Source organism: Pleurodeles waltl, chromosome 12 (assembly GCF_031143425.1).
Source record: "Pleurodeles waltl isolate 20211129_DDA chromosome 12, aPleWal1.hap1.20221129, whole genome shotgun sequence".
In the NCBI taxonomy this organism is placed as follows: domain Eukaryota; kingdom Metazoa; phylum Chordata; class Amphibia; order Caudata; family Salamandridae; genus Pleurodeles; species Pleurodeles waltl.
In genome coordinates, this window is record NC_090451.1 from 57,229,883 (window position 1) to 57,255,187 (window position 25,305).

Genomic DNA, 25,305 nt, shown 5'->3' on the forward strand with positions numbered 1-25,305 from the left:
ACACACAAATTACGTCATAGAAACCCTACACAAACTAGGTTTCTCAATCAATTACTCAAAGTCGCACCTTCTGCCGTGTCAAACACAGCAATACCTAGGAGCAACAATCAACACAGTAAAAGGAATTGCCACTCCAAGTCCACAAAGAGTCCAAACATTCCAAAATGTCATACAAGCCATGTATCCAAACCAAAAGATACAGGTCAAATTAGTAATGAAACTCCTAGGCATGATGTCCTCATGCATAGCCATTGTCCCAAACGCAAGGTTGCACATGCGGCCCTTACAACAGTACCTAGCATCACAGTGGTCACAGGCACAGGGTCAATTTCTAGATCTGGTGTTGATAGACCGCCAAACATACATCTTGCTTCAATGGTGGAACAGTATAAATTTAAACCAAGGGCGGCCTTTTCAAGACCCAGTGCCACAATACGTAATAACGACAGATGCATCCATGACAGGGTGGGGAGCACACCTCAATCAGCACAGCATCCAAGGACAATGGGACATTCAGCAAAAACAGTTTCATATAAACTGTTAGCGGTATTTCTAGCTCTGAAAGCATTTCAACCCATAATAACCCACAAATACACTCTTGTCAAAACAGACAAGATGACAACAATGTATTACCTAAACAAACAGGGAGGAACACACTCGACACAGTTGTGTCTCCTGACACAAAAAATATGGCATTGGGCGATTCACAACCACATTCGCCTAATAGCACAATTTATTCCAGGGATTCAGAATCAGTTAGCAGACAATCTCTCTCGGGATCACCAACAGATCCACGAATGGGAAATTCACCCCCAAATACTGAACACTTACTTCAGAATGTGGAGAACGCCACAAATAGATCTATTTGCAACAAAAGAAAACTCAAAATGCCAAAACTTCGCATCCAGGTACCCACAACATCAGTCTCAGGGCAATGCACTATGGATGAACTGGTCAGGGATATTTGCGTACGCTTTTCCCCCTCTCCCACTTCTTCCATATCTAGTAAACAAGTTGAGTCAAAACAAACTCAAACTCATAGCACCAACATGGGCAAGGCAACCTTGGTACACAACACTACTAGACCTTTCAGTAGTACCTCATATCAAACTGCCAAACAGACCAGATCTGTTAACACAACACAAACAACAGATCAGAAATCCAAATCCAGCATCGCTGAATCTAGCAATTTGGCTCCTGAAATCCTAGAATTCGGGCACTTAGACCTCACACAGGAATGTATGGAGGTCATAAAACAGGCTAGAAAACCTACCACTCGACACTGTTATGCAAATAAGTGGAAAAGATTTGTTTATTACTGCCATAATAATCAAATTCAACCTTTACACGCATCTGCAAAAGAGATAGTAGGATACTTACTACATTTGCAGAAATCTAAACTAGCTTTCTCTTCCATTAAAATACATCTTACGGCAATTTCAGCTTACCTGCAAATTACGCACTCAACTTCATTATTTAGGATACCAGTCATAAAAGCGTTTATGGAAGGCCTAAAGAGAATTATACCACCAAGAACACCACCAGTTCCTTCATGGAACCTCAACATTGTCTTAACACGACTCATGGGTCCACCTTTTTAGCCCATGCACTCTTGTGAAATGCAATACTTAACGTGGAAAGTTGCATTTTTAATTGCCATCACATCTCTAAGAAGAGTGAGTGAAATTCAAGCATTTACCATTCCAGAACCATTTATTCAAATACACAAAAATAAAGTTGTTCTACGGACCAATCCTAAATTTTTACCAAAAGTAATCTCACCGTTCCACTTGAATCAAACGGTAGAATTACCAGTGTTCTTCCCACAGCCAGATTTTGTAGCTGAAAGAGCACTGCATACATTAGACATCAAAAGAGCACTAATCTACTACATTGACTGAACAAAACTAATTCGAAAGACAAAACAACTATTTATCGCCTTTCAAAAACCTCATACAGGAAATCCAATTTCAAAACAAGGCATTGCTAGATGGATAGTTAAGTGCATTCAAACATGCTATCTTAAAGCTAAAAGAGAACTGCCTATTACACCAAAGGCACACTCAACCAGAAAGAAAGGTGCTACCATGGCCTTTCTAGGAAATATTCCAATGAACGAAATATGTAAGGCAGCAACATGGTCTACGCCTCATACATTTACCATGCACTACTGTGTAGATGTGTTAACTGCACAACAAGCAACAGTAGGTCAAGCTGTACTAAGAACATTATTTCAAACTACTTCAACTCCTACAGGCTGAACCACCGCTTTTGGGGAGATAACTGCTTATTAGTCTATGCACAGCATGTGTATCTGCAGCTACACATGCCATTGAACGGAAAATGTCACTTACCCAGTGTACATCTGTTCGTGGCATTAGTCGCGGCAGATTCACATGCGCCCACCCGCCTCCCCGGGAGCCTGTAGCCGTTCAGAAGTAGATCTTAAACATTTGTACATTTGTAAATATATTACTTTAAACTTCATTATGTACATACGCATTCACTCCATTGCATGGGCACTATTACTAGCATACACAACTCCTACCTCACCCTCTGCGGGGAAAACAATCTAAGATGGAGTCGACGCCCATGCGCAATGGAGTCGAAATGGGAGGAGTCCCTCGGTCTCGTGACTCGAAAAGACTTCTTCGAAGAAAAACAACTTGTAACACTCCGAGCCCAACACCAGATGGCGGGATGTGCACAGCATGTGAATCTGCAGCGACTAATGCCACGAACAGATGTACACTGGGTAAGTGACATTTTCCATATATGTGACTTGCGACGTATTGTTGTGCATGTGATGTTAGTTACACCCGTTCGCCTTGACAGCATGGAAAAAGTGGGTGGAAAATGGTCACTTATGGCTCTGACATCAAGCAGTCACGTTTGGAGCTGTGACATTGACGTCCTCGTTGACGTGGAGAGCTATGAAGAAAGGTTTCCATGGAATGCTGGTGCATTGGGGACATTCAAAAAGTGAGGAATCCACAGGTAGATACTGTATCCACCAGAAAAAGCATTACCAAAGTTGAGTAACTTGTTCATTTTTTGTACATAAAACTACTACAGAAGTGTTATTTGCAATACACAGCTTACAAAGTATAAAGTGAAAGAAAGAAACAATTTGAATTTGTAAGTAGGATTGGTGGTCTGAGTGGAACTATTTGTGTTGAGTGGTACAGGAAAACATATCCCTTTGGTTTGTTTATTCTTTTTGTAGAAGTGATGTATTTGATAATGTCACAGCTTTAAAGCGTTTTCTTGGAGTATGCTAAGAGAAACCCTTCAAATTGTATTCAACAGTGAATAGAAAGACTGAAAAGAGTGATGGCAATTAGAAGAGAAAGGGCTCAAATAAGTGGAGTTTTAAGTATGGAGCTTAATAGGTACAATATGGTTAATCTCGAAACATGTGGGCCGAGTTGAGACCCCGTAGCTTTCTATGCCTGTTTAAAGGCAAATATTCCCAAACTGGGTCAAACTCAGCCAAACTTCAGCAGTAGTTCAGTTGGCAGAACATTTGAACATAGTGATTATCAAACTTTCATCAGAGTCCATAGTGAGGTTTTCACTAATGCAAATAATGAAGCTGAGACAATTACCTCACTATATGATAGCTTTTTCATTTTCTACTGCAATGGGTCAAACTACTAACATGTTTAGTGTACATGAATGCCTGAACTTCTGCAGTCCTGTGTCTCGCTAATGTAGCAATCCAGTGCTAGTCCATGTTCCCAGCCCCTGTTCAAAAGATAAAAGCCCTCTTTAATTTTCTGTCTTCATACTAAAGGGACAATGGAAATGACTTATTTCAAGGGCAATTGTAGTCTTGCTAGATTCTTCTAATTTATTTCACTTGCTGTAAGACTGCTGTTTCAATGTTCACACATCTGGCTTCTGCTGGTGCCTATGCGAAATCTGACATTTGAATCACCTCAGTTCAGGATTGCGCATACGTTTTTAGTTTATTTTTTGGCAGTAGCTTAAGAATGCTTTGATTCATGATAATGTTAACATTACAGCGAACTACAATGTAATACGTCAGTATATTCAAATTCTGTGGTATTTTCGTTTTTCATTTTAGGACAGTTACCTTGGAGATGAGTTTAAGTCCCAGATTGATGTGGCGCTGTCGCAAGACTCCACTTACCAGGGTGAACGGGCGTATCAACATGGTGGTGTGACAGGGCTGTCACAATACTAGAGTGTAAGAAGTTTAATATTTTATTATGATCCTATACTCAGCAAACACGGCAATTATTCACTTCACTTGTACTAGAGTTTTGTTTTTTCGGTTTATGTAGATTAATTGCTTTGCAGAGCTGAGTAACAATTGAATGACATTGAGTGTAGTTTGTGTATTGTCTATCAACCTAAATAATTTTCTTTAAGTCTCAATACTACGCAATAATTTAGATGTAGCAAATGGACTTGCACTCCCTTCCCTCTTTAAAAAAACATAAACCCCCAGACAATATGGAACTTTCTTCACTATATGGTGTATTAATAGCTAAACTCAAGAAGTACCTCTTTCGTTTTGTTATAGAAGATTGTTTGTGTTGGATTTCAAAGGAATTGTGGTTGATCAATTTTTGTAGGAAGTGCTATGCATTGACTTGCATTCGCTTGACAGGATTTATCCAGTCTGAAGTGTAGAGACCACAAGAGCATCAAAGGTTTTCCTCCTTATTCAGGACAATAGGGCTTTCCTTGATGTATATGCTTTCCTGAAATGTGGTGTCTGATAGAGACTTCTAGTTGCAGATTCTTCGCCTTAGAATTTCCCACAGATGTCAATCTGGATATGGAAATTTTTCTACGAGCAGTACCTTTGCGTGCCTTTAGGTGGCATCGGTCGACTCCACGTTTGTTGTTGGCGTTGTGGTCGCCGGAAATGAAGTTGCAGGTCGTATATAAGTACTACCCCGGCGCGCTGACATCTGCTCTTTTCTTTTCAGGCCAGCCTATGTGCAGATCCAGTGTGTGCTACCCTTAAAGTCACTTTTTGACTGACCTTTTGACTTTGTAGAAGTTTTTTGACTTCTGGTGCGTCAAGATGTCATCCCGTAAGACGGGCTTCAAACCTTGCGACTCGGGTCGCTGTCGGTGACTGATCCGCACTTGGTGTGTTTCCGGTGTTTGGAGTGCGACCACAACCCAAAGTCACGCTCCGACTGCCGGGCCATGAACCCAAAGGCTTTGAGGGAGCCGTCCCTAAAGCTGCTCGCGTCTGGCTCCGCATTGCTCTTGGTCGAGACAAAGGTCCCAAGACTGCTTGCGGAGCCATTACCACTCCTCCTCGTCCCACCTCAAATTGTCTGGTCACTCGGGTAAACACAAGAAGAATTCTAAGAAGCACAAGCATTCTTAGACTTCACCCCGTAGGTCGGACGACGCAGTAGGAGCGTCTTTGCTCTGTCTCACGTCTTTAGAGTTTGTTTCTGAGTCGGCTCGTCACCTCCCTGAGTTTCTGGGAGGCACCCCTACCCAGTTAAAAGAATTTTACGAGGCCATACGCCTTACCTTTGGGAAGTCCGGCTCTGTCTCAGAGCCTTCGGGCTCTGCAGGGTTGGAGGGGCTCCTTTGGGTTCTGTGCCGGCGGCTTCAGCCTCGGCTCCAAGGGGCACCCAAGGATCCGTTTCTGGATCCAGACTGGCATCGTTCATACCTTTGTGACCTTCCCTGACGATGTTACGGTGTCGATACTCCCGACATCGCCTGGGCCCACAGGTTGGCGTCGATCCCATACTTATTGCCAACTCTGACCCAGAACTGGGGTGATGTTGCTCAATGCCGATTCAGACTTCTGCGGGGACTTTGGTCCCCATACCAGATGTTGTCCCTTAATTCTATGGGTATGACGTAGTGCGAGGGTATGGATGGGGTTACTGGACCCTTTAAAATTCCTGCTTTAAGACCCAATGGTGTAGGCTCAGGAACTGGGCAAAGCCAGTGGTCTGGATACCTTCCCTGATCCTGGTATGCCTACTCCCCCCCTACCATGGCTACTGAGGAGGGGAGCTTCCTACTCTGTGGTGGTGTGGGGGAGTGGCCGAGGTCTTGGGCCTTGAACTGCCTTTGGTGACTGTCAGGACCGATCTGCTGACTGAGGTGCTTCAGTCAGGGGCCTCCACGTCAGAACCACTTTTGCCCTTCATCGAAGCCCTCACGGATGTTGTCCTGGGGACCTGGCACAGAATCAACACAGGGCACCTGTTAATGGGACACTAGTCTTTTGCCATAGGCCTGCACCTAACGACCCACCTTTCCTGACCTAACACTGCACCCGAGAGCTTGGTCATCCACGCCTCAACATCCTAGGGAGCTTTCCCTTCCATTCCCCTGGATAGAGAATAAGAGTCTGGACGACCTTGGGAGGAAGTTGTTCTCTTCCTCCAGACTGCCATTGTGGTCTGTGAACACAGCATGCCTTTTGGGCCCCTACACCCATACCTTACAGAACACGGTTGTGCAAGTGCTGCCACAGGTCTTTGCCGGCTTTTGCTGATGGAAGAGACGCAGCCAAGTTCACAGTGAGATGTGGGCTGGATCTGACCAACTCTGGGTAGATCGGTTGCTTAGACAGTGGCCTTGAGGTGCCACGCCTAGTTATGGACATCTGGCTTTTCAGGGAATGCTCAATCTACTTTGGTGGACGTGCCCTTTGTTGGCATCCATCTCTTTGGGACAAAGCATACTCTGTGCTCAAGAGCTTTAGAGAGTCCCGGGCTACGGCCTGGTCCCTTGGCCTTGCTTATGCCATTCACCCACTCAGTTTTTCTTTTGTTTGCCCCTTTTGTGGCCGCCCAATCACGTCTGTTTCCTGCATGCTGCTCAGCCTCTGTGTGGCCGGGGACGTGGGATCAAGAGGTCTAACCAGTCCACTGCCCACCCCTTCCTGATCTGGCACTTCCTCACTAGAGACCAATCGGTGGCAGGATTTGCCATCACCTGCCCAGATGGGACGCCATCATGTCAGACAGGTGGGCTTTTGAAATAGTCCAGAGAGGCTACTCCTCCCCTTCGAGACTACCCTTCCTACCATGCCACCATCCTCTGATCGGATTGTAGAAAAGTACCCTTCTTTTGGCATGGTTACCCCCACCTGTTATCTGCTGTCAGTGTGTTTTGACTGTGTTCACTGGGATCCTCCTAACCAGGACCCCAGTGACTGTGCTCTCTGCCCCTATAATTTGTTTGCTTAGTTTAGGAAGCTGGCCTGGTGTGTGTTGGGTAACTATGGTACTTACACCTTATACCAGTTCCAGGTATCACCTGTTAGTGAAGTGTAGGCAGTGTCTAGAAGCCAGGCTCTCTAGAGGTAGCTATGGATAAGCAGTCAAGGCTTATCTAGGAGACATGCAAAGCTCATGCAATACCACTGTAGTCACATAGCACTTACACGCATGAAAGAAAACTCAGTTGTTAAAAAATGAAGGTACTTTATTTGTGGGACAAATCACCACAAAATACTAGAATGGTAACCCACCCTTAGGAGGTAAGTAATACACTAAATATATACACTAGTCATCAGCAACAGGCATGAACATGGTCAGAAAGCAGTGCAAATAGCAATAACCAATAGTGACCCTAGGGGGAGTACAAACCATATACTAAATAAATGGAATGCAAAACAGCTACGCCCACGTAGGTAAGTAAAATGTGTAGAGGGGAGCTGGGAGTACTAGAAAACCAGAGAGGTAAATAACAAAGTACACCCCAGCGACCAGTAATGCAGGAGTAAAACACTGGATTTTCTCCATACCACTGAGAAGGAGAAAAAAGACATCCTGAGAAGACTGCAAGAAAACTAGCGGTGGATTCCTGAAGAAAGGTCTGTGGAGAGAGGGGACCAAGTCCAAGAGTCACAGTGGACTCCAGGAGGAGTAGAGGCTACAGCTGTGGATGCAGGAGTTGGTCGACGTGATGAACAACAGGCCAGCCCTGGAGCCAGAGAAGAATTCCTGACGGATGGCGATGGTACACCCACGCTGAATGGAAGATTGCAGATGGGTGTTGGTGCAGTAATTCTGCCAACGAGCCTTGGCAAAGGCAAACTCGTGGTTAGTAGAAAAGAGGTGCTGTTGGGGACCAGTAAGGGCCAGGACTCAACCCGGGAGGGGGAAGACACAGGGGACCCTCAGCGTCAGAGTCCACAGGAACAGAGGCAGCACACACAGGAGCCCCACAGGACAGGGACACAGGAGCCGCATAGGAAGCCTACTCAGCACCACAAATGAGGATCCCATGCCGCAGGAGATCCACGTAGAAGGCTGTGCTTTGCAGGATGGAGTGCTGGGGTCTGGAGCTACAAGCCGCCTGACGGTCCCTTGGAGGAGATGCAAACAAGCCTTGGCAGCTGCAAGAGAGACAGTGCATGGGGGTACTGTCCTGCTTGGGAAGGCAAAGACTTACCTCCACCAAAGATGGACAGATGGCAGAGAGGACCAAGAGGACTACTCCGGACCACCACCACCCGTGATGCAGGATCCACGCAGCTCAGCAGGAGAAGGGATCCACACAGCCGGCCGTCGCTTGTTGTAGGTGCCTGCGGTTGCAAGGAAGTGACTCCTTCACTCCAAAGAAGATTCCTCCTCCTTCCTGTACAGACTGAAGTTAGTCTTCTGAGGATGCACGGTGAGGGAAATGTTACAAAGCTGGCAGGAGCCCTGGATACAATGTTGCTGAAGAGTCCTTTCTTCTTGGAAGCAGCGTGTCTGGTCCTGGAGGTTCCAGCTGCAGTTCTGGAGGCCAGAAGTCGAAGCAGAGGGTGCAGAGGAATCCTGCTGGAATCTTGCAAGTCGAATCTGAGGACCCACCCAGGAGAGAGACCATAAATAGCCCTGAAAGGGGGATTGGTCACCTAACCAGGTAAGCACCTATTAGGAGGGGGCTCTGACATTACTGCCTGGCCACTCAGATGCTCCCAGAGTTCCCTCTCAACCTTGAAAAACAAGATGGCAGAACCCAGGCACCCTCTGGAGGAGCTCTGGGCACCACCCCTGGGATGGTGATGGACAGGGGAGTAGTCACTCCCCTTTCTATTGTCCAGTTTCACGCCAGAGCAGGGACTGGGTGTCCATGAACCAGTGAGGACTGGTTTATGCACGGAGGGCACCAAGTGTGCCCTTCAAAGTAAACCAGTGGCTTAGGGAGGCTACCCCTCCCAAGCCAGTCACACCAATTTCCAAATGAAGGATGGTGTTAACTCCCTCTCCCAAAGTAAATACTTTGTTCTGCCTTCCTGGGCTTGATCTAATCAAGCAGCAGGAAGGCCAAAACCTGTCTGAGGGGTGGCAACAGCTGGGCTGCTTGGAAAACCCTGTAAAGACCGGTGGTAGCAATGCTGGGGGTCCTCTAAGGAGCACCCAGAATGCATGGAATCATGGTTCCAACACTTGCAACAGTACTGGAGTATGATTCCAACATGTTTGATACCAAACATGCCCAGGTTCGGAGTTAACATTATGTAGCTGGACATAGGTAGTGACCCATGTCCAGTACACGTGTAAAATAGCGTCCCTGCACTCTCAAAGTCCAGTACAATGGTTCTGGAGTTTGTGGGGGCATCTCTGCTAGTGCAGGGGTGCCATCATACACAGGTACCTGCACCCTGCCCTCTGGGCTGAGAAGTCTACCATAGGGGTGACTTATAGTGACCTGGTGTAGTGACCTGTAGTGAAAACGGGTGCATGCACCTGTTTCACGCAGGCTGCAATGGCAGGCCTGCAGAACCCTTTACATGGGCTCCCTACGGGTGGCAGAATAACCGCTGCATCCCATAGGGATCCCCTAGAACCCCAAGCCCTGGGTACCTAGGTACCATATACTAGGGACTTACATTGGGGACCAATATCCAGCTGCACAATGGTAACTCCAAACCTCGGCATGTTTGGTATCAAACATGTCGGAATCATACCCCAATACTGTTGCCAGTATTGGTTGTATGATTCCATGCACTCCGGGAGCTCCTTAGAGGAACCCCAGCATTGCTCCTTCCAGTTTTCTGGGGTTTTCCAGGCCGCCTGTGCTACTGCCACCCCTCAGACAGGCTTCTGCCCTCCTGCTGCTTGACCAGCTCAAGCAGAGGAAGGCAGAACAAAAGATTTCCTTTGGGAAAGGAAGGCAACACCCTCTCCCTTTGGAAATAGGTGTTACATGGTTTGGGAGGGGTAGCCTCCCGAAGCACTGGTATGCTTTGAAGGGCATGTTTGGTGCCCGCCTTGCATAAACTGGTTAGCACCAGTCTAGGGACCCCGGTCCTGCTGTGGTGTGAAACTGGACAAAGGAAGGGGGAGTGACCACTCTCCTATCCATCACTACCCCATGGGTGGTGCCCAGAGCTCCTCCAGTTGGCCACTTGATTCTGCCATCTTGAATCCAAGGTGGGCAGAGGCCCCTGGGAGCATCTGAGTGGCCAGGTCAGGCAGGTGATGTCACAGCCCTCTCCTTATATGTGGTCACTCTACTAAGTGACCAATCACCCTTCCTGGGCTATTTAGGGTCTCCTTCTCTGGTGGGTCCTCAGATTCGATGTGGAAGATTCCAGGAGGACTCCTCTGCATCGTTTACTTCATCTTCTGGCTACCTAGACTGCAACTGAACCATCCAGGAACTGACAATCTGCAACTCCAGCGAGGACTCTGCTTTGCAACATTGTTTCTCCGGCTCCTTCCAGCAACTGCAGCATTTCCCTGCCTGTGCATCTTCTGAGGGCGAGGAGTCTTCAGCCTGCAAAAGAAGTAAGAAGGAATCTCCCTTGGAGTGAAGGAGTTACTCCCCTGCATCCGCGGCACCAACTGCAACAATGACCAGCTGCGTGGATCCTCTCTCCTCCGGAACAGCATGTATCTTGCATCACAGGTGGTAGTCTGTAGTGGTCCCCTTGGTCCTCTCTACCAGCTGTCCAACTTGGGAGACTGTAAGCCCTTCTCTCTCCAGCACTCCTCCCTGCAAAGTAGTCTCCTGCCTGCTGCTCCAGCGACGTGGGACTCCTCTTCAGGTGTGCTGTGGGGGCCTTACTGCGACTGCTGTGCCGGTTGCCTGTGAGTGCTGCCTCATCATCTTGTGACACTCCACCTCGGCCTCCCCTCCTTGGGTTGAGTCCCCTGGGCCTTGCTAGTCCTCTTCAGCCTTGCAAACCCCTCTTCTCTGATTATTGCTTTTGCCAAGACCTTAGGGTGGTTTTCCAGCATCACGACCACCAACGTGGGACATTACTTGCATCACCTCTGGAACTCCTTTTCTGCTCCTGTGCTGCACTGCTGACTTTCTTCATCGACCTGGTCCTGCATCCACAGAAGCGTGGGTGGTGGCTCCTGCCACAGCCGGACACTCCAACCTGAACTTGGCTTGGTACCCTTCTTTGCAGGACCTTTTCTGTTGAGATACACCTTTGGTTTCTTCCAGTCTTGCCTGGGTCTTGCACAGTCCTTTTCCAAAGTTCTCCTGTTGGTTTGGGGAACAACCAGGTACTTACCGCTTCTCTCCGGGATGTTGGGGGCACCTTGGTACTTACCTTTTGGGGTTCTTAGCTCCTCCAGCACCCCTCTCCCGATTCCTCTTTCTTGGGTGGGGGACTGCCATTCACCTTCCACTTAGTATATGGTTTGGTCTCCCCCTGGGGCCTTCACTACTTAAGTGTTTACTCGCCTAGTGGAGTATTGCCTATACAGTATTTTGGTATTTGTGTTACTATAATAAAATACCTTTATTTTTGGAACACTTTGTGGTTCGTTCATGTGTATTGTATGAGTGTAGAGGTATTGCATAAGCTTTGCATATCTCCTAGATAAGTCTTGGCTGCTCATCCACAGCTACCTCTAGAGAGCCTCGGCTTCCTAGACACTGCATACACCTCTCTAGTAGGGGATACTTGGACCTGGTTTAAGGTGATAACACCATAGGTGCTCACCACACACCAGGCCAGGTTCCTACATGGATGAGAGGATCACTTGGCACTCCTCCATTTGGAGGTTATGGCGCTCTTGGCCAAGGGAGCATCTCTGTGCCAGAAGTAGTTTGTGGTTATTAGTCCTGCTACTTTCTGGTGCCCACGAAGGACATGGGCCTCCGCATCGACCTGGGCCCTCAATCTCTTTCTCAGGAAGAAGTTGTTCAAAATGCTCACTCTGGCTCAGGTCCTATCTGTTGTGGACCCTGGAGACTGGATGGTAGCATTGGACTTCCCGTCCTGCCTGCCCACAGACGTTACCTGCGGGTCGTGGTAGGTCATGAGCATTTTCAATTCACTGTGCTCCCCTTTGGCCGTACCAGTGCCCCTCAGGCGTTCACCCAAGTGTTGGCAGTGGTTGCAGCTCATCAGCGCAGATTAGGGTTTTGTCTTCCCCTACCTTGACAACTGGCTGAAGGCAAAATTGTCCTAGTCTGTCATCTCCCACCTCCAGACTACGGCGGACCACCTGCATTCACTGGAGTTCACTGTAAATGTGCCGAAGTCACACTTGACTCCTTCTCAAATGCTCCCTTTCATCGGAGCTGTTCTGGACACAGCGCAGTTTCTGGCCTATCCTCTGTAGCGGAGAGTCCATGATATTCAGGCTGACACCGATGTTTGGGCCCCTATCCTGAATTTCGGTTATAATGACACTGGGGCTGCTAAGCCTCATGGCTTCCTGCTTGGAACTCATGCCAGATGGCATATGCGGGCTCTGCAGTGGGACCTGAAGTTTCAGTGGGCGCAGCATCAGGGGAATCTCTCTGACGTGTTCCAGATCTCAGAGTAGTGGCTTTCGAACTGCGATTAGGGCCAAAGGCTGATCCCCTTTCACTTTCCTTACCAGATGCAACTGTAGTGACAGATGCGTCACTCCTGGGAGGCGGCGGCTACATGGGAGAGGCGGAGATCAGAGGCGTTCGGTCTCTGGTGGAGTCTGAGATCCATATCAACCTTTTGGAGTTCAGGGCGATCAGACTAGCGTTTAAAGCATTCCTTCCCGCCCACAAAGGGAAAGTGGTGGAGGTGATAACACCACTGCCATGTGGGACTGCAACAGAGGAGTGTGGGATCGTGGACCATTTGTTAGGAGGCTCTAAGCCTCTGGACATGGCTGGAACATCAAGACCTATCCCTGGTGATCTAACATCTGGCGGGCTCACTGAATGTCAGAGCAGACTAACTCAGCTGTCGATGCCTGGTCGATCACGAATGGTGCCTCCATGTTCGTCTCCTCAGAGAATGCGCATTTCAGCTGTTTTGCATGTTGGAGTTTCCAAGGAGGCACTCGCTCCGCAATGCTTTTCGCCTTGAGTGGAGCTCAGGCCTTCCTTTCGCCAGCACCACTTCTGCCCAGAGTTCTCAAGAAGATCAGGAACGACCGGGCACAAGTCATTCTTGTGGCTCTGGACTGGGCACGAAGAGTATAGTATCACAAGCTCTGGAGCAGGGCCAGCGATCCTCTGATCAGACTGCCTCTTCGAGAGGATCTTCTGTCGGAGCAGCACCGCCCAAACCTGTCCAGTCTCCGCCTTCTTGTGTGGAGACTGACTGGTGGCATTTGCCAGCTTTTAACCTTCCGCCCAAAGTCTGTGATGTTGTTGTGGCAGCCAGGCATCCCTCCACCAACACAGTATACACCTGTAGATGGAACAAATTTGTGGCATGGTGATCAGACAAGTCTGAGACACTCTAGATGAGTGGTTCTCTGCATTAAAATGTGCTACTCATTGGCTAAGAAGCAACCCCCAGGGGGCTTGTGCGCTCGTTCTACCAGGACAACAGCTGCAACCGCTGCATTAGCACGTGGAGTTCCACTCCTGGATATCTGTCAGGCAGCTACGTGGGCGTCCTTGCACACGTTTACTAAAAACTACTGCCTCAACAGTCTGGTCCATGGGGATGGGTACATTGCCTGTTTGGTCCTGCAGGACTTCCTATTATGATCTTGTGTTTGCCTCTTGGATGGTATTGCTTGGTTATCTATTCTAAGATAAGGAACATGCAACTAGAAGTCTCTATCAGATGAGCAAGTACTTACCTTTGGTAACAAATGAACTGGTTGAGACATAATCTAGTTGCAGATTCCTTGCCGACCTAATCAACCTCCCCGCTGTGTGCACTAATTTCTAAGGACAGGGGTTTCCCTTGCAAGGCCCTAGTTCTGGCACACCAGAGTCTGTGTTCTTCCTGGCTCCGCGACTGGCGTGGAAAGTCATGAAAATAAACTGATGACAATGCGCCTGGGTGGCACCTGTATATGACCCCCAATGTTGTACCAGGCAACCACGACGCCAGCAATGGACATGGAGTCAACCAACACCACCTAACTGCGTGCAAGGGTACTGCTCAAAGAAAAATCTCTGGATCTAGACTTATGCCTGGGGGAATTTCTGAGGTGAGGAATCTACAACTAGAACCGGTCTCTACCAGATAATTTGTTACCAAAGGTAAGTAACTTATTAATTTGTTCTTGATCATTTTATTCTGCCAGTTATAAACACCTTTGTTTTACTTCCCTAGAACTGTAAAGCCCAGTGAGTCCTAATGATGAGCCATTTGATCTCTATCTGTATAATTTTCTCTAATGTTAATGGAATCTTATGTCCATATCTATTAATCAGAATGACTCTTGACAGCTGTAGTCTTTTTAAAATTTCACAAATCGCTCAGAACTTTTGTTCTCAGTGCCAGGCCTCTGAGTTGTGTGCATTCCCACAAATAATTATTTATGCTGTGCTAAAATGTTTCCCCTGAAGCATTCAGGCTTCATATTTTGTATGGATTGCGAGGGGACCATGTCCATTACCGACACCCACTCTCTGATGCTGGGAGTCAGACCGTGACTTTAGGCCCTAGATGCGTGCCTCAGCACGCACCCCCAAGGAGGCTTAAGTATTGGTGGCTGAACTGGTTCTGTCTCAGGCTCTGACCAGAGGAGAGGTCAGTGTCTCTCCAGTGCCTGTTCAAGGTCACCATCTTATTCATCCTGTAAGTGAAAGAAGCATAGAAAATGTAAGCAGCACAGCAAAGGTAAGTCTCTCCACAGCGCCCCTGTCTCCCACGGGTTCATCATCCTCTGAGCTGGAGTTGGAGCCAACTCAACCAAGTGATTCATCTGACACCGCCACTGGAGCAAACCCCAGGACCACTAGACATCCTTCAGTTTGCACAGACTCTACCTTATCTGGACTTCTCAGCACTGAGTACTCACATTGCAGTATTCCTTAGTGCTTTATTTAACATTTGTGCCTGGTAATGTACCAAGCTGGTGCCCCTTCGGGGTCCCGAGAAGACATATGGCCTGCCAGTTTTATGCTTCATCTTAGGCACCTGCTGCTGTTCCAGTCCCTTCTTCTGCGCCAGCACAAACATATGCTGCCACCTACACTGTGTCCTGCTCCACCTCAGACCACATATGCGCCTTACAGCACCAAATTCTGTGGCCGGGCCTCTCCTGACGCCAAGCCCCTAGTGCACGGTAAGTCCAGGAGGGAGGCTCAGATCTTCCTGGAGGAAGAGGAGTACTTTCAAGCAAATTCATGATTTCTTCAGCTAGAATTCTGATCCTCTGAAGCTGCATTGGGGAAGTACATGGAGTAGCGGGCTCAATTTTCAAGCATATCCTCTTCCAGTGGTTTGGCTCAACAGATTAAAATCATTAATTTTCAATTTCTGCACTTTTCACTTTATTTTTCTGCCTCCACTTACTGGTCCAGTTCGTTTTCCTGAGTCAGTTTATATATGAGAAGGCTTCCCTGTTGTAGAGGCCATACAGTAGATGGGGAGGTTGGGAATTTGTTAGGGTACTGTAGTCTCTCTCGATGAAGTGTATGTTGCCATTTTGACTGAAATGTCTGTGATGAAGGCAAGCTGTTTGTACCTGGCTCATGCTTCGCACGTGGGCCCTTCATTATGTGCTATTAGTGCCTCAACTCAATCTCCTACCATACTCTGGAGCTTCTGGATTGGTGTACTAGCAGAAGCTGCAAATACCCCATAATCTTGAACTAGCAGTCTTAGTTGTAAGCAGTCGTGGAAGTGGCCAGCTCTATAGGCAGGAACTTAGTGGGCAGTAGTAATGTATATGATGTAATCAATATCAGATTCCAAGCATTGTTCACATCTGCAAGATTTGAGGGTAATCGGCCAGATATTCTTTTCCTTAGCAAAATGTGGCTCCCTAAAACAACTATGCTCAATTCAGCATTTGCTGTTCATTCAACTTGTATATCTTGCATCAAGGCCACCCTTTCAGATCTGCTCTATAAATACAGGTCAGAATTTGTATCAGATGGAAGGTCTTAAATTCTTTTAAAATGGACATATATGCAGTTTATTAGGGGACACTGGTTTATTGCTGTTTTGGTCCACACAGTGATTTCCATCTACAGATGCTCGTGTTGCACCTTATGTTTTTAAATTTGCCAAATTCATGCTCTTTGGTGATTTCGACATTGATGTAGATAACTCTACATTCATACGCAAGGACATTTTGGAAAATCCCTTTACCCTAAATTTAACAGTCCCATTTTCTACGCACAGTGCAGGACGCACTTTAAACCTTAATGTTACGAATGTAAGTGACCTTTCAGTGGTTATTCCTAGTCTTTGGGTCTGGTCCGGTCTTTGTGTGATACCTTCTACTGTCATTTTCCTAAAGGTGGACAGCCACTTGTCACTTAGTTATCTTTTAGTTCTGCGTAACGGGTGTTCTCTGACCAGGCTGTCACACAGCTCGAGCGTTGCGTGATTTGATGTCAAACAAGAGTGGAAGAGTGGTGAAAAGTTTTTTTTTTTTTACAGAAGCAATTGTTTCCAGTTACAAAAACACTTAGCTTCGGTTTGATGCAGACCAGTTTGCCTTTACCTTGGAGCTTAATTAGGACTTATTTGTTTCTTCTTTGACTGCTTTTGTGCCTATATCCCTACAGAATTTTAGCATTTTACAGCGATCTTGTCTTCCTGGCTCTTAGTGATTCTTGCCCTCCAAAGATGCTAAAGTGTGACTTTAATTGAATCATTAATCCCTACTTTTGCATAACTGCATAGAATCAGCTACGGTCCTATCCCTTTGGAGACAAGCACATGTAATATTAATGATGAGAAAAAAAACTTAGCAGATAACACTGTCTTGACATACCAATATAGGCCTATATCTTTGTTTCCATTTCCACCCAGAGTCTAGAAAAAGCAATCATTCGTCATCTAAGCTGGAAGAACGCAATCTTGTACGGTACTGAAATGGCACTGTTGACTGTCTCTGAGCATCTGTGTTCTGTATTGTGTAACGGTGGTTAAGCTGCTGGACATTTCGGCAGCTTTCGAGAGTTTCCCACGCTGTCTTCCAGAGTTTTTATTCTACAGGAATATGAGCAGCAGCACTTATCTGGCTACATTCCTTTTTGTCGCACTAGTCTTAAGTGGTCAGGATTGACCTATTTACATATATCTATGATTGGAGGAGTGCCGCAGGGATCTTCTTAGTTCCACACATTTTGATGTTGGTCTTGCTCCTGTAGCATAAATCGTACAATCTTTTCCCTTTTCTATTGTCATGCTGATCAGACAGAGGTTGTGGTTTCAGTTTCTGAACAGGTTTCTGAAATTAAAGAGCTTTTTTTAAGACGATAAGCTATAGCTAAATGGAAGAATATTAGCTGTCTTGAGCTCAATTTGGAGAAAAAAGTGACCTTTTGGCCATCCTAGCAATAGCTGGTCTCTAGTGTGGTGGCCAATTGAACTAGGTCAGATTCCTGTTCCCTCAATGAGAGCAGGGAATCTCTGCATCCAGTTTGACCATTAAATTGAGGTTAAACTAAGGTAACTCTGTTTATCTAAACACTCAATCTGTCTGTTTCAGGTGGTTCAGAACATGGCTGCTCATCTTGAATCTGCCTGGATATCAGTCTTCTCCTGGCTTTGTGCATACATGGGCTTAGAAGGGTGATTTTAAGGCAATGACCTTGTTCTCTTACAGAGCCAAAAAGAGAAGGCTCACCCGATCTACAGAAGCTTTTTCAGCTGTGCTCGTCGGGTAGTGTTAAGTTTCAGGATCATGCTCTTGACTATCCATAGAGTACACTGCATTAGCAGACTTCCCTTTGCTTTCCAAGCAGCCAAATAGTGGAATTCCCTTCAGATCAGTTTATGCTCTGCACCTCAATTAACCTTTTTAGGAAAAATAAACTGAAAACCTTGCTCCACCATCCCACTTGATTCTGATATATTCCAACGTTACACTATCCAGTACTAGGGTACCCTAGAAAAACCAGCCTTCACCTTTATAAGTTTATATTAATTCGTTCTTAGGTGTTCAAGATCAACTTAGTGATTTTGTCTAATCTTTGCAAGTTGGGGATACACTTAGCAACTGGTTCCTAAAGGTGGGATTCCTTCAGCTGGCTTTGGCTCACCTGCAGGAGACTGGTTACGGTTCAGCCAGTGATTCTCCTTCAGAAAGCCTAAATACCACTTTCTGCTGCTGCAAAGGATTCCTTTTTTTCATGGATAATTTGAATAGCAGTTTCTTCACCTTCACAATATGCTCAGGTTGTAGATGATTCCAGAAGATTTTCAGCATAGCTCCTGTGTCAGTAGTTAGCAGCATGCAGCTCTACGTTGATTCTTAGCTGGATCTGCACATAGGTTCTGATGAAGTGCGCTTATTTCCTCTTTTTTTGGCCATTGTCATCAAGACCACTGGGGGCAGAAAAATGCTCAAACCCCACCCCTACATTAGCAGCTGCCGCAAATCTATTTTAATTTCCCCCCTCACCAGCACACAATCACCTACTAGAAGGTCACAATACCTTTTACCTCCATGGGAGGAGGAGCATTACATCCACCATTGGGTGCACCGTATTATCCAGAATGGTTACTCTTTCCTTTCTAAGAACCTCAACGTGCCTCCTACACCCAGAATGACTCCTGGAGGCCCATTTTCGATACTCGAGGGAGAAGGGCAAGTTCAAAATGCGCACCCTTTTCCCACGTTTTGTATGCCATGGATCTAGGAGACTGGATGGTTTCATTGGTTCTGCAGAACTCCTACTTCTACATCCCTATCCTGCAGTCCCACAGATGCTTCTTCAGTCTCAAAGAGGCTATGGGCACTTCCAGTTGTCAGTGTGCACCTTTGGCCTTACCAGTACATCTCGGGTGATCATGAAAGTGATGTTGGAGGTTGCAGCCCACCTGCAGAGGTTTGGAATACAGTCAAATAGTCCTAAAACACCTGCAGATGGCAGCCACCCTCTTGACATTGAAGGGGACTTTCTATCAACCTGCCAAAGTCGCAACTGACTCCTCCCTAAAGGCATTGGAGCCATTCTGGACCCTGTGCTTTTAAAGCCCTTTCCCTTCCTCAGCAACTCCAGGACATTCCAGCTGTGAACTTGATGTTTCAATCTTTGACCTACGTCTGTGGAGTAGCTCTGAGTCTTTGCTTCCTGCATCCTGCTTGTGGACTATGTGGGAACTGCTGTGGGATTTCAAGTATTGGTGAGCTGGAATGCCACATTACATCCAGGTGTCAGAGGAGACCGCAGAAGACCTCCAGTGGTGGCTGTCTCACTGCAATTATACCATTGGCAACCCACTTCCTACCCTACCCAGACCTAACAGTTGTGACTGATGTTTCATTGGCGGGTTGTGTAGGAAACTGGCTCTTTAAATGGTCTACTGAAATTAATAAAGTGCAAAGAGTCCAGGGGTTCTGTTACTAGTGGACAGGGACTTACTCTAGCAATCCATAGGGTGCTTTTTTAGGGGATAGTATGGTTGAGCAGCCTCAGGCTTTTCAGAGAGGATTGTTAGATGTTTACCATAGGCACACGGTCAATAAATAAGACACACAACTCAATAAGGAGATCCACACCAATTTACAAAAATACCAAGTATCTTTATATCAAGTATCTTTATATATTTTTAGGCACTGGAATCAATACGATCAGGTAAGTACGTATTGCAATAGAAATTATTACAGTTTTGAGAAGTCAAAACTTAGTGCAATTTTCTGAAGCTGCAATGTTCTCCAATGGAGGAAAAACAAATACAGCAAACAGGTACTCGGCAGTGACTTACAGTACCAATTTTCCAGACTTAAGGTGAGTATGGACCAGGTTCTGAGGTCACAACAACAGGTCACCACGGGCGGCACTGGAGCAGCTGTGTGCAGAGTTGTAGTTTAGCGTCTATTGCCCTGTTGAAGTCCATGAGGATTGGTCTGGTCAGAAAGGCACTGCAGGTAGAGCTGGGGTCCAGTTGGGGTGAACAAACAAGAGGGTTCAAATCTTGAGCCGCTCAGGGATGTGGGGACGGACACCTTTGGTCCTCTTTTCCTGGGATAAGGACAACAAGTGGGCTGAGGTCTCAAGAAGGAGATGTGGGGTCACCCTTGGTTCTCCTCTTCTCTGTCTGGGGCAGACGAGTACAGAGGTGACCTGAAGCATCAGGGTCTTTCAAGGTCACTTGTGGTAGGTTGGGGGGGGGGGGGGGTGTTGGAAACCTCCATAAAGAGGCCGCATGAATTGTCAGGGAGTCCACAGCTAGTGATACCAAGGTGGGCCCTGTCTCTGGAGAGTCTGGGGACCACGCTGGCACTGTTGACCCACTTCAACTTGGGCTAAGGGGCATGTGTGCAATGGTGGTGCTTTCCAGTGTCAGGTTTTGGTGGTCTGGAGTCCTCTTGGTTTCTTCTTGTGGATTCCAGTAGGCTTCAGGGACATAGCTCCACTATTGCACTTGAGAGAACCTTGTGCTGGAGTGAAGGCTGGCAGACTTCCTTGGCTTTTAGAAGTTTCAGCCGCTGGAGGACGAGGCGTCTTTCTTGCAGTTGTCGGTCACTGGCCTTCATTTCTTCCCTAATTACTGAATTTAAGGTTGTTTAGGGGAGTGTAGGGTAGTGTCCAGTGGGCTACTTACCCTGGTGTCAGTACACCCCCTTTATGATCAGTTCCTGTGGTAAGTGGGCATAATACTCCCCCAGAGTTCCTAGTTCTGCCATTACCAAGGTAGCAGACTTTCAAAATTTGTGTCCACATCAGGCAGCTCACCTTGGGGTTGGAGTTGACTGAGTGAACACGCCTTCCAGACTGTAGGAAGCTGGCTCTCTATATAGTATACCAAAATGAGGTATAGAGTGCAGTGTGTCCAGGGGTTCCCCAGAGGCTTAACAGAGGCTAACGTAGATAAAACTAATGCTCTTTTGTGGTAGTGTGGTTGAGCAGTTAGGCTTATCAGGGAGTGGTGCAAAGCATTTGTTGTACACACGCAGTCAATAAATGACAACAATGCCTAACTCCATGGCAATGTTTTTATACAGCAAAAATATGGTATCAAGCATGTTTCAAATGTACTGTATTTAGGTTTTGCAGATAAAACCGTTTTACAAGTAACACTTTTCAATTTTAAAAGTTGACACTGCAATTTCTCATAGGAACTAGTGCAATCCTAGGGGAGGAAAAGTGTTAGCACAATTAACAGGTAAGCACTCGACTTATGATCCCACTCTTCGGGGGGGTTAGGATGTCCACAGGTCAAAGTTTAAGTTGACCCCAAAAGTGCACCACCAGTATCACAGGGCCAGCCGTGTGCAGAGATCAAAGTTGGTGTTGGTTTTCAATGGGATCCTATGAGGACTGGGGGCACTCGAATTAAAACAGGTTTCAGGTAAGTACCTGCAGTTTCAGGACATAGGCCTGGGGTGGGGGTGGGGGGGGGGGAGATTGGTTAGGTCAGCACCAAACACACACCCAGTGGCACAGGGGTGTCCAAGTGCAGGATGCAAACAGTGTCAGGCGCCCAATGGGGGAATCCTGGGGGGGGGGGGGGGGGGGGGGGGGGGGGTTTGGGGTTGTCACAAAGATGCTGCAGGCTGGGTCTGGGGGGGGGGGGGGGTCTATTGCAAAAAACCAACGGCTGGACAAGTAGGAGAGGCACCTGCTGGACGTTGCTGAACTCTGATTTCCCAGGCCAGGGGGCAGCGGGTGCAGGGGTACCTTTGGGTGTCGAATCTTTGGATCCAGGTGCGGTCAGGGAGGTCCTCTGGACTTAGGCTGCAGGCGTTGTGTTGGCCAGGAGGGGTCAGCCCATGGTGGACTAGAGGTCGGGATCACCTTGGGACCTTCTCTGGACCAGTGGGCCACCTGGAAAGGGGCAGGGCTCGCGGATCCAGGGTGTCTTCTATACAGGGCCACTGTCCTCTGGAGGTCTTGGTGTTCTACTGTGGCATGTCTCCGAGGGTTTGTGGAGGTCGTAGGTCCTGCAGGATGCGTTGCCTTTTTGTAGCAGGAGTCTTGAAGATGCACACAGGCTGGTAGGGCTGTGGCCAAGTCCGTTGTCTAGAGCCTTCACTGCTGGGGTCGGCTCTTCAGTCTGTTTTCTTTCTTGAGGTTGCCAGGAATCTGAAGAGCAAGGTTCAGGGGTGCCCATAAAGATTTAGGGGTGTTACGGGGCCAGGGTTCAGTAGCCAATGTCTACTGTTCCGGAGGGTGGCTACTTCCTTCCTGTGCCCACTCCATTTAGAGAGGGGAGCACATTCCTATCCCTATTGGTCCCTATGCTCCAAAACAAGATGGAGGACTTTTCAAGGAGGGGGTCATTTCAACTAAGGACACCTTAGGGGTGGTCCTAGCTGCAGTAGACGCTCGTCCTTGTTTTTCCTAATGTTTCTGCTGGGCCTGCCACCAAAAGTGGGGCTTGGTCTGGGGGGTGGGCATCTCCAATAATTGGGCCTGGTTAGCAAGATCCCAGCACACACTCAGTCAAGTTAGCATCAAGGTCAGGCAAAAAGAGTGTGTGTGTGTGGGGGAACCATGTAAAAAGGGGCACTTTACTACACGACTACTAATGGTCCTGCCTGTCCAGGTGCCAAATGGGCCCAGGGGGCATGGCATCTCCCTTCTGAGGGAAGTCAGATCTGCATACCAACGGCAGTGGGCTTCTTTGAAGCCCCCTGTCTTGGATTGCAGATTTACAGGTCATCCTGTTGGGAGAAGTGTGCGAACACCACTGCAAGAGCAGGTTTTGTTCCTGTCCCAGAGAGCAAAGGCTTTCACCCTTGGGGGTCAGAAGCATGTCTAGTGGTGGCAAGCTGGCTAAAACTAGTCAGTCTGCATACTGGTAGTTTTTCAGGTGGCACCTCTAAGATGCCCTCTGGGTGCATGTATTAATAAATACATCACTGGCATCAGTGACTGGTTAATAATACGAGATGTTTAATACCAAATGTCCCTATTTTCAGTTAAGCTATCGTGTAGCTGGGGAGCTCGTATTGACAGGTGTCCAGCACAGGCACTTAAAATGGCTTCCCTGATCACTTACTATGTCAAAGAATCGACAACGGTATAGCAGGGGCATATCTACTCATGCAGATATGTCCTCACATGTAATATAATAGACCCTGCCTGCGGGCTGTAAGGCCTGCTATAGGGGTGACTTACATATATTGCATGCAGTGTTAGGGGGCGTGGCACAAAGGCTGGGCGCTATGTTGTGTTTTCACCTTTAGCCTACGCCAAGACAGGTACCCTGCACTGGCAGTTTGCATGTGCTGGGTGAGGGGTCCCTGAGGATGACACAATACATGCTGCAGCCCTTGAGGACCCTCTTTAGTACCCAGGCCATAGCTACCAGGTGGTACCATTTAATAGGGACTTACAGGGGTGCCAACTGTGTTGCCAATTGGGGACAATTGTGCAGTTTTAGGGAAAGCGATCTGGCACTGGGGACATGGATAGCAGGAACCCAGTGCACTTTCAGTTGAAATTGCGTCATATACCACGCAAAACATGGGGGTGACCATGTAAAAAGGGGCCACTATCCTACAGGTTGTCCTAATCATCTGGGAAAGGTAGTGATACAAACCTCTGGTCTCAGGTGCAAGCCCATCTCCACATCAATTTGTTGGAGCTTTGGGCAATAGGCTTAGCAATAAGTGTTTCTCCTGCCCATCAAGGACAAACAGGTGCACGTTCTACATAATTTGCGTGAATTAGAAATGGATACATATTTCTGAAAATCTTAATAGGCTTGAGAGAGCCCCAGGTACGTATACCATTTTAGGGGGTGAAACAAGTGTTGGCTGTTGCTTTTGAAGTTCCATAATAAATAACCACTGGACCCATTGACATGGCTTAGCGTATTGATTGAAAATGTTTGCATGTGAAGATTGGACTCTTAAATCGGATTCAGGGTGGGCCCACCAATCTTTTTATTTTCCTGCTACTAGGAACTTACTTGAGGGAAAGTGGTCCACACTTCATTTGGTGGCCCACAGCTGTATGAAAAAGGGAACTTTTGAATAGAAGAGTGCTGGCCCATTGTAGCAACCATTCCTCATAGCCATCACATCATCTCATTGCATGAGTGCATTAGTCACTCTAAGCTGCAGCCTCCTGACAAGCTAGTCCCCATGACTAAGGTGCCATTTTGCCTGAAAGCGCCATTTCTCTAGAAAGCTATGCTTTTCCACATCCTACAGTCTTATCACCCTGCGAGCTTTCTTCACCCACCTCGGCAAGGAAGAAACATTACATCACCTTCGCCAAAGAAAACTCTAAGCCTTACCTTCAGTTCACTGAAGAACATTTGGTGGACAGTCTGCTCCTTGTAGGATTCCCTGGGGTGAAAAAGGGGAAAGCTGTTGAGAAAAGAACTATTTCCACATGGATTGTCTTGTGTATCAAGATCTTGATGGACTAGCAAAGAAGCAGCCTCCAGAAGGCCTAGGTTCATTTTGCCAGAGCAAAGGTTGCTTTCACTGCGCTGGTGGGTGGTGTGCTAATCTTGTTCATTTGCTAGGCTGCTACATGAACATTTCTCCACACATCACAAAGCACTAATACCTGGACTGCCAGGTGTGGCAGGCATGGCATTTTGCCCTGTCTGGCCACAGACCCACCACTTGGGGAGGTATGGCTTTGGTGTTTTTTAATGAGATGATGACGTGCACATCAGAAGAATAGTTCTGTCACCTACTGAAATGCTCCGTGTCATGGATACTGTAACCGCAGATTCCTCAGCGACCCACCCACATTCCCATTATGTGTATTGGATTTACCTAGTCCTTACTAATAAGATTGCAAACTAGAGTTCCATACACTTGCACAGTCTGATTATCGAAGGCTCCTTGTCTGACGACATGGATAGATATCAGAAAAAAACTTACATATGCACGGAGGTGATGGCTAAGTAAGGTTCCCAACGTCCCATACTGACTAGACTCAACTGATGTGGAGCTGTATGATGCCACCAACCAAAGTGTGAGGGAATTGCTGAGGAAACTTTTCCAAATTCAGTCTGGCATTTGGGGATACTCAGAAGGTGAGACATCTGTTGCT

The 25,305-nt window shown here is 47.2% G+C and overlaps 1 protein-coding gene across 1 annotated transcript in view; it reads left to right on the forward strand.

The window, feature by feature from the left end:
- UPF1 (UPF1 RNA helicase and ATPase) overlaps window positions 1-25,305 on the forward strand; it is a 493,404-nt gene that overhangs the window by 465,292 nt on the left and 2,807 nt on the right. The window contains exon 24 of the mRNA XM_069215891.1: window positions 4,091-4,213. Coding sequence (XP_069071992.1) covers window positions 4,091-4,210 — 120 coding nt within the window. The 3' untranslated portion in view covers window positions 4,211-4,213. The remainder of the gene's footprint in view (window positions 1-4,090; window positions 4,214-25,305) is intronic.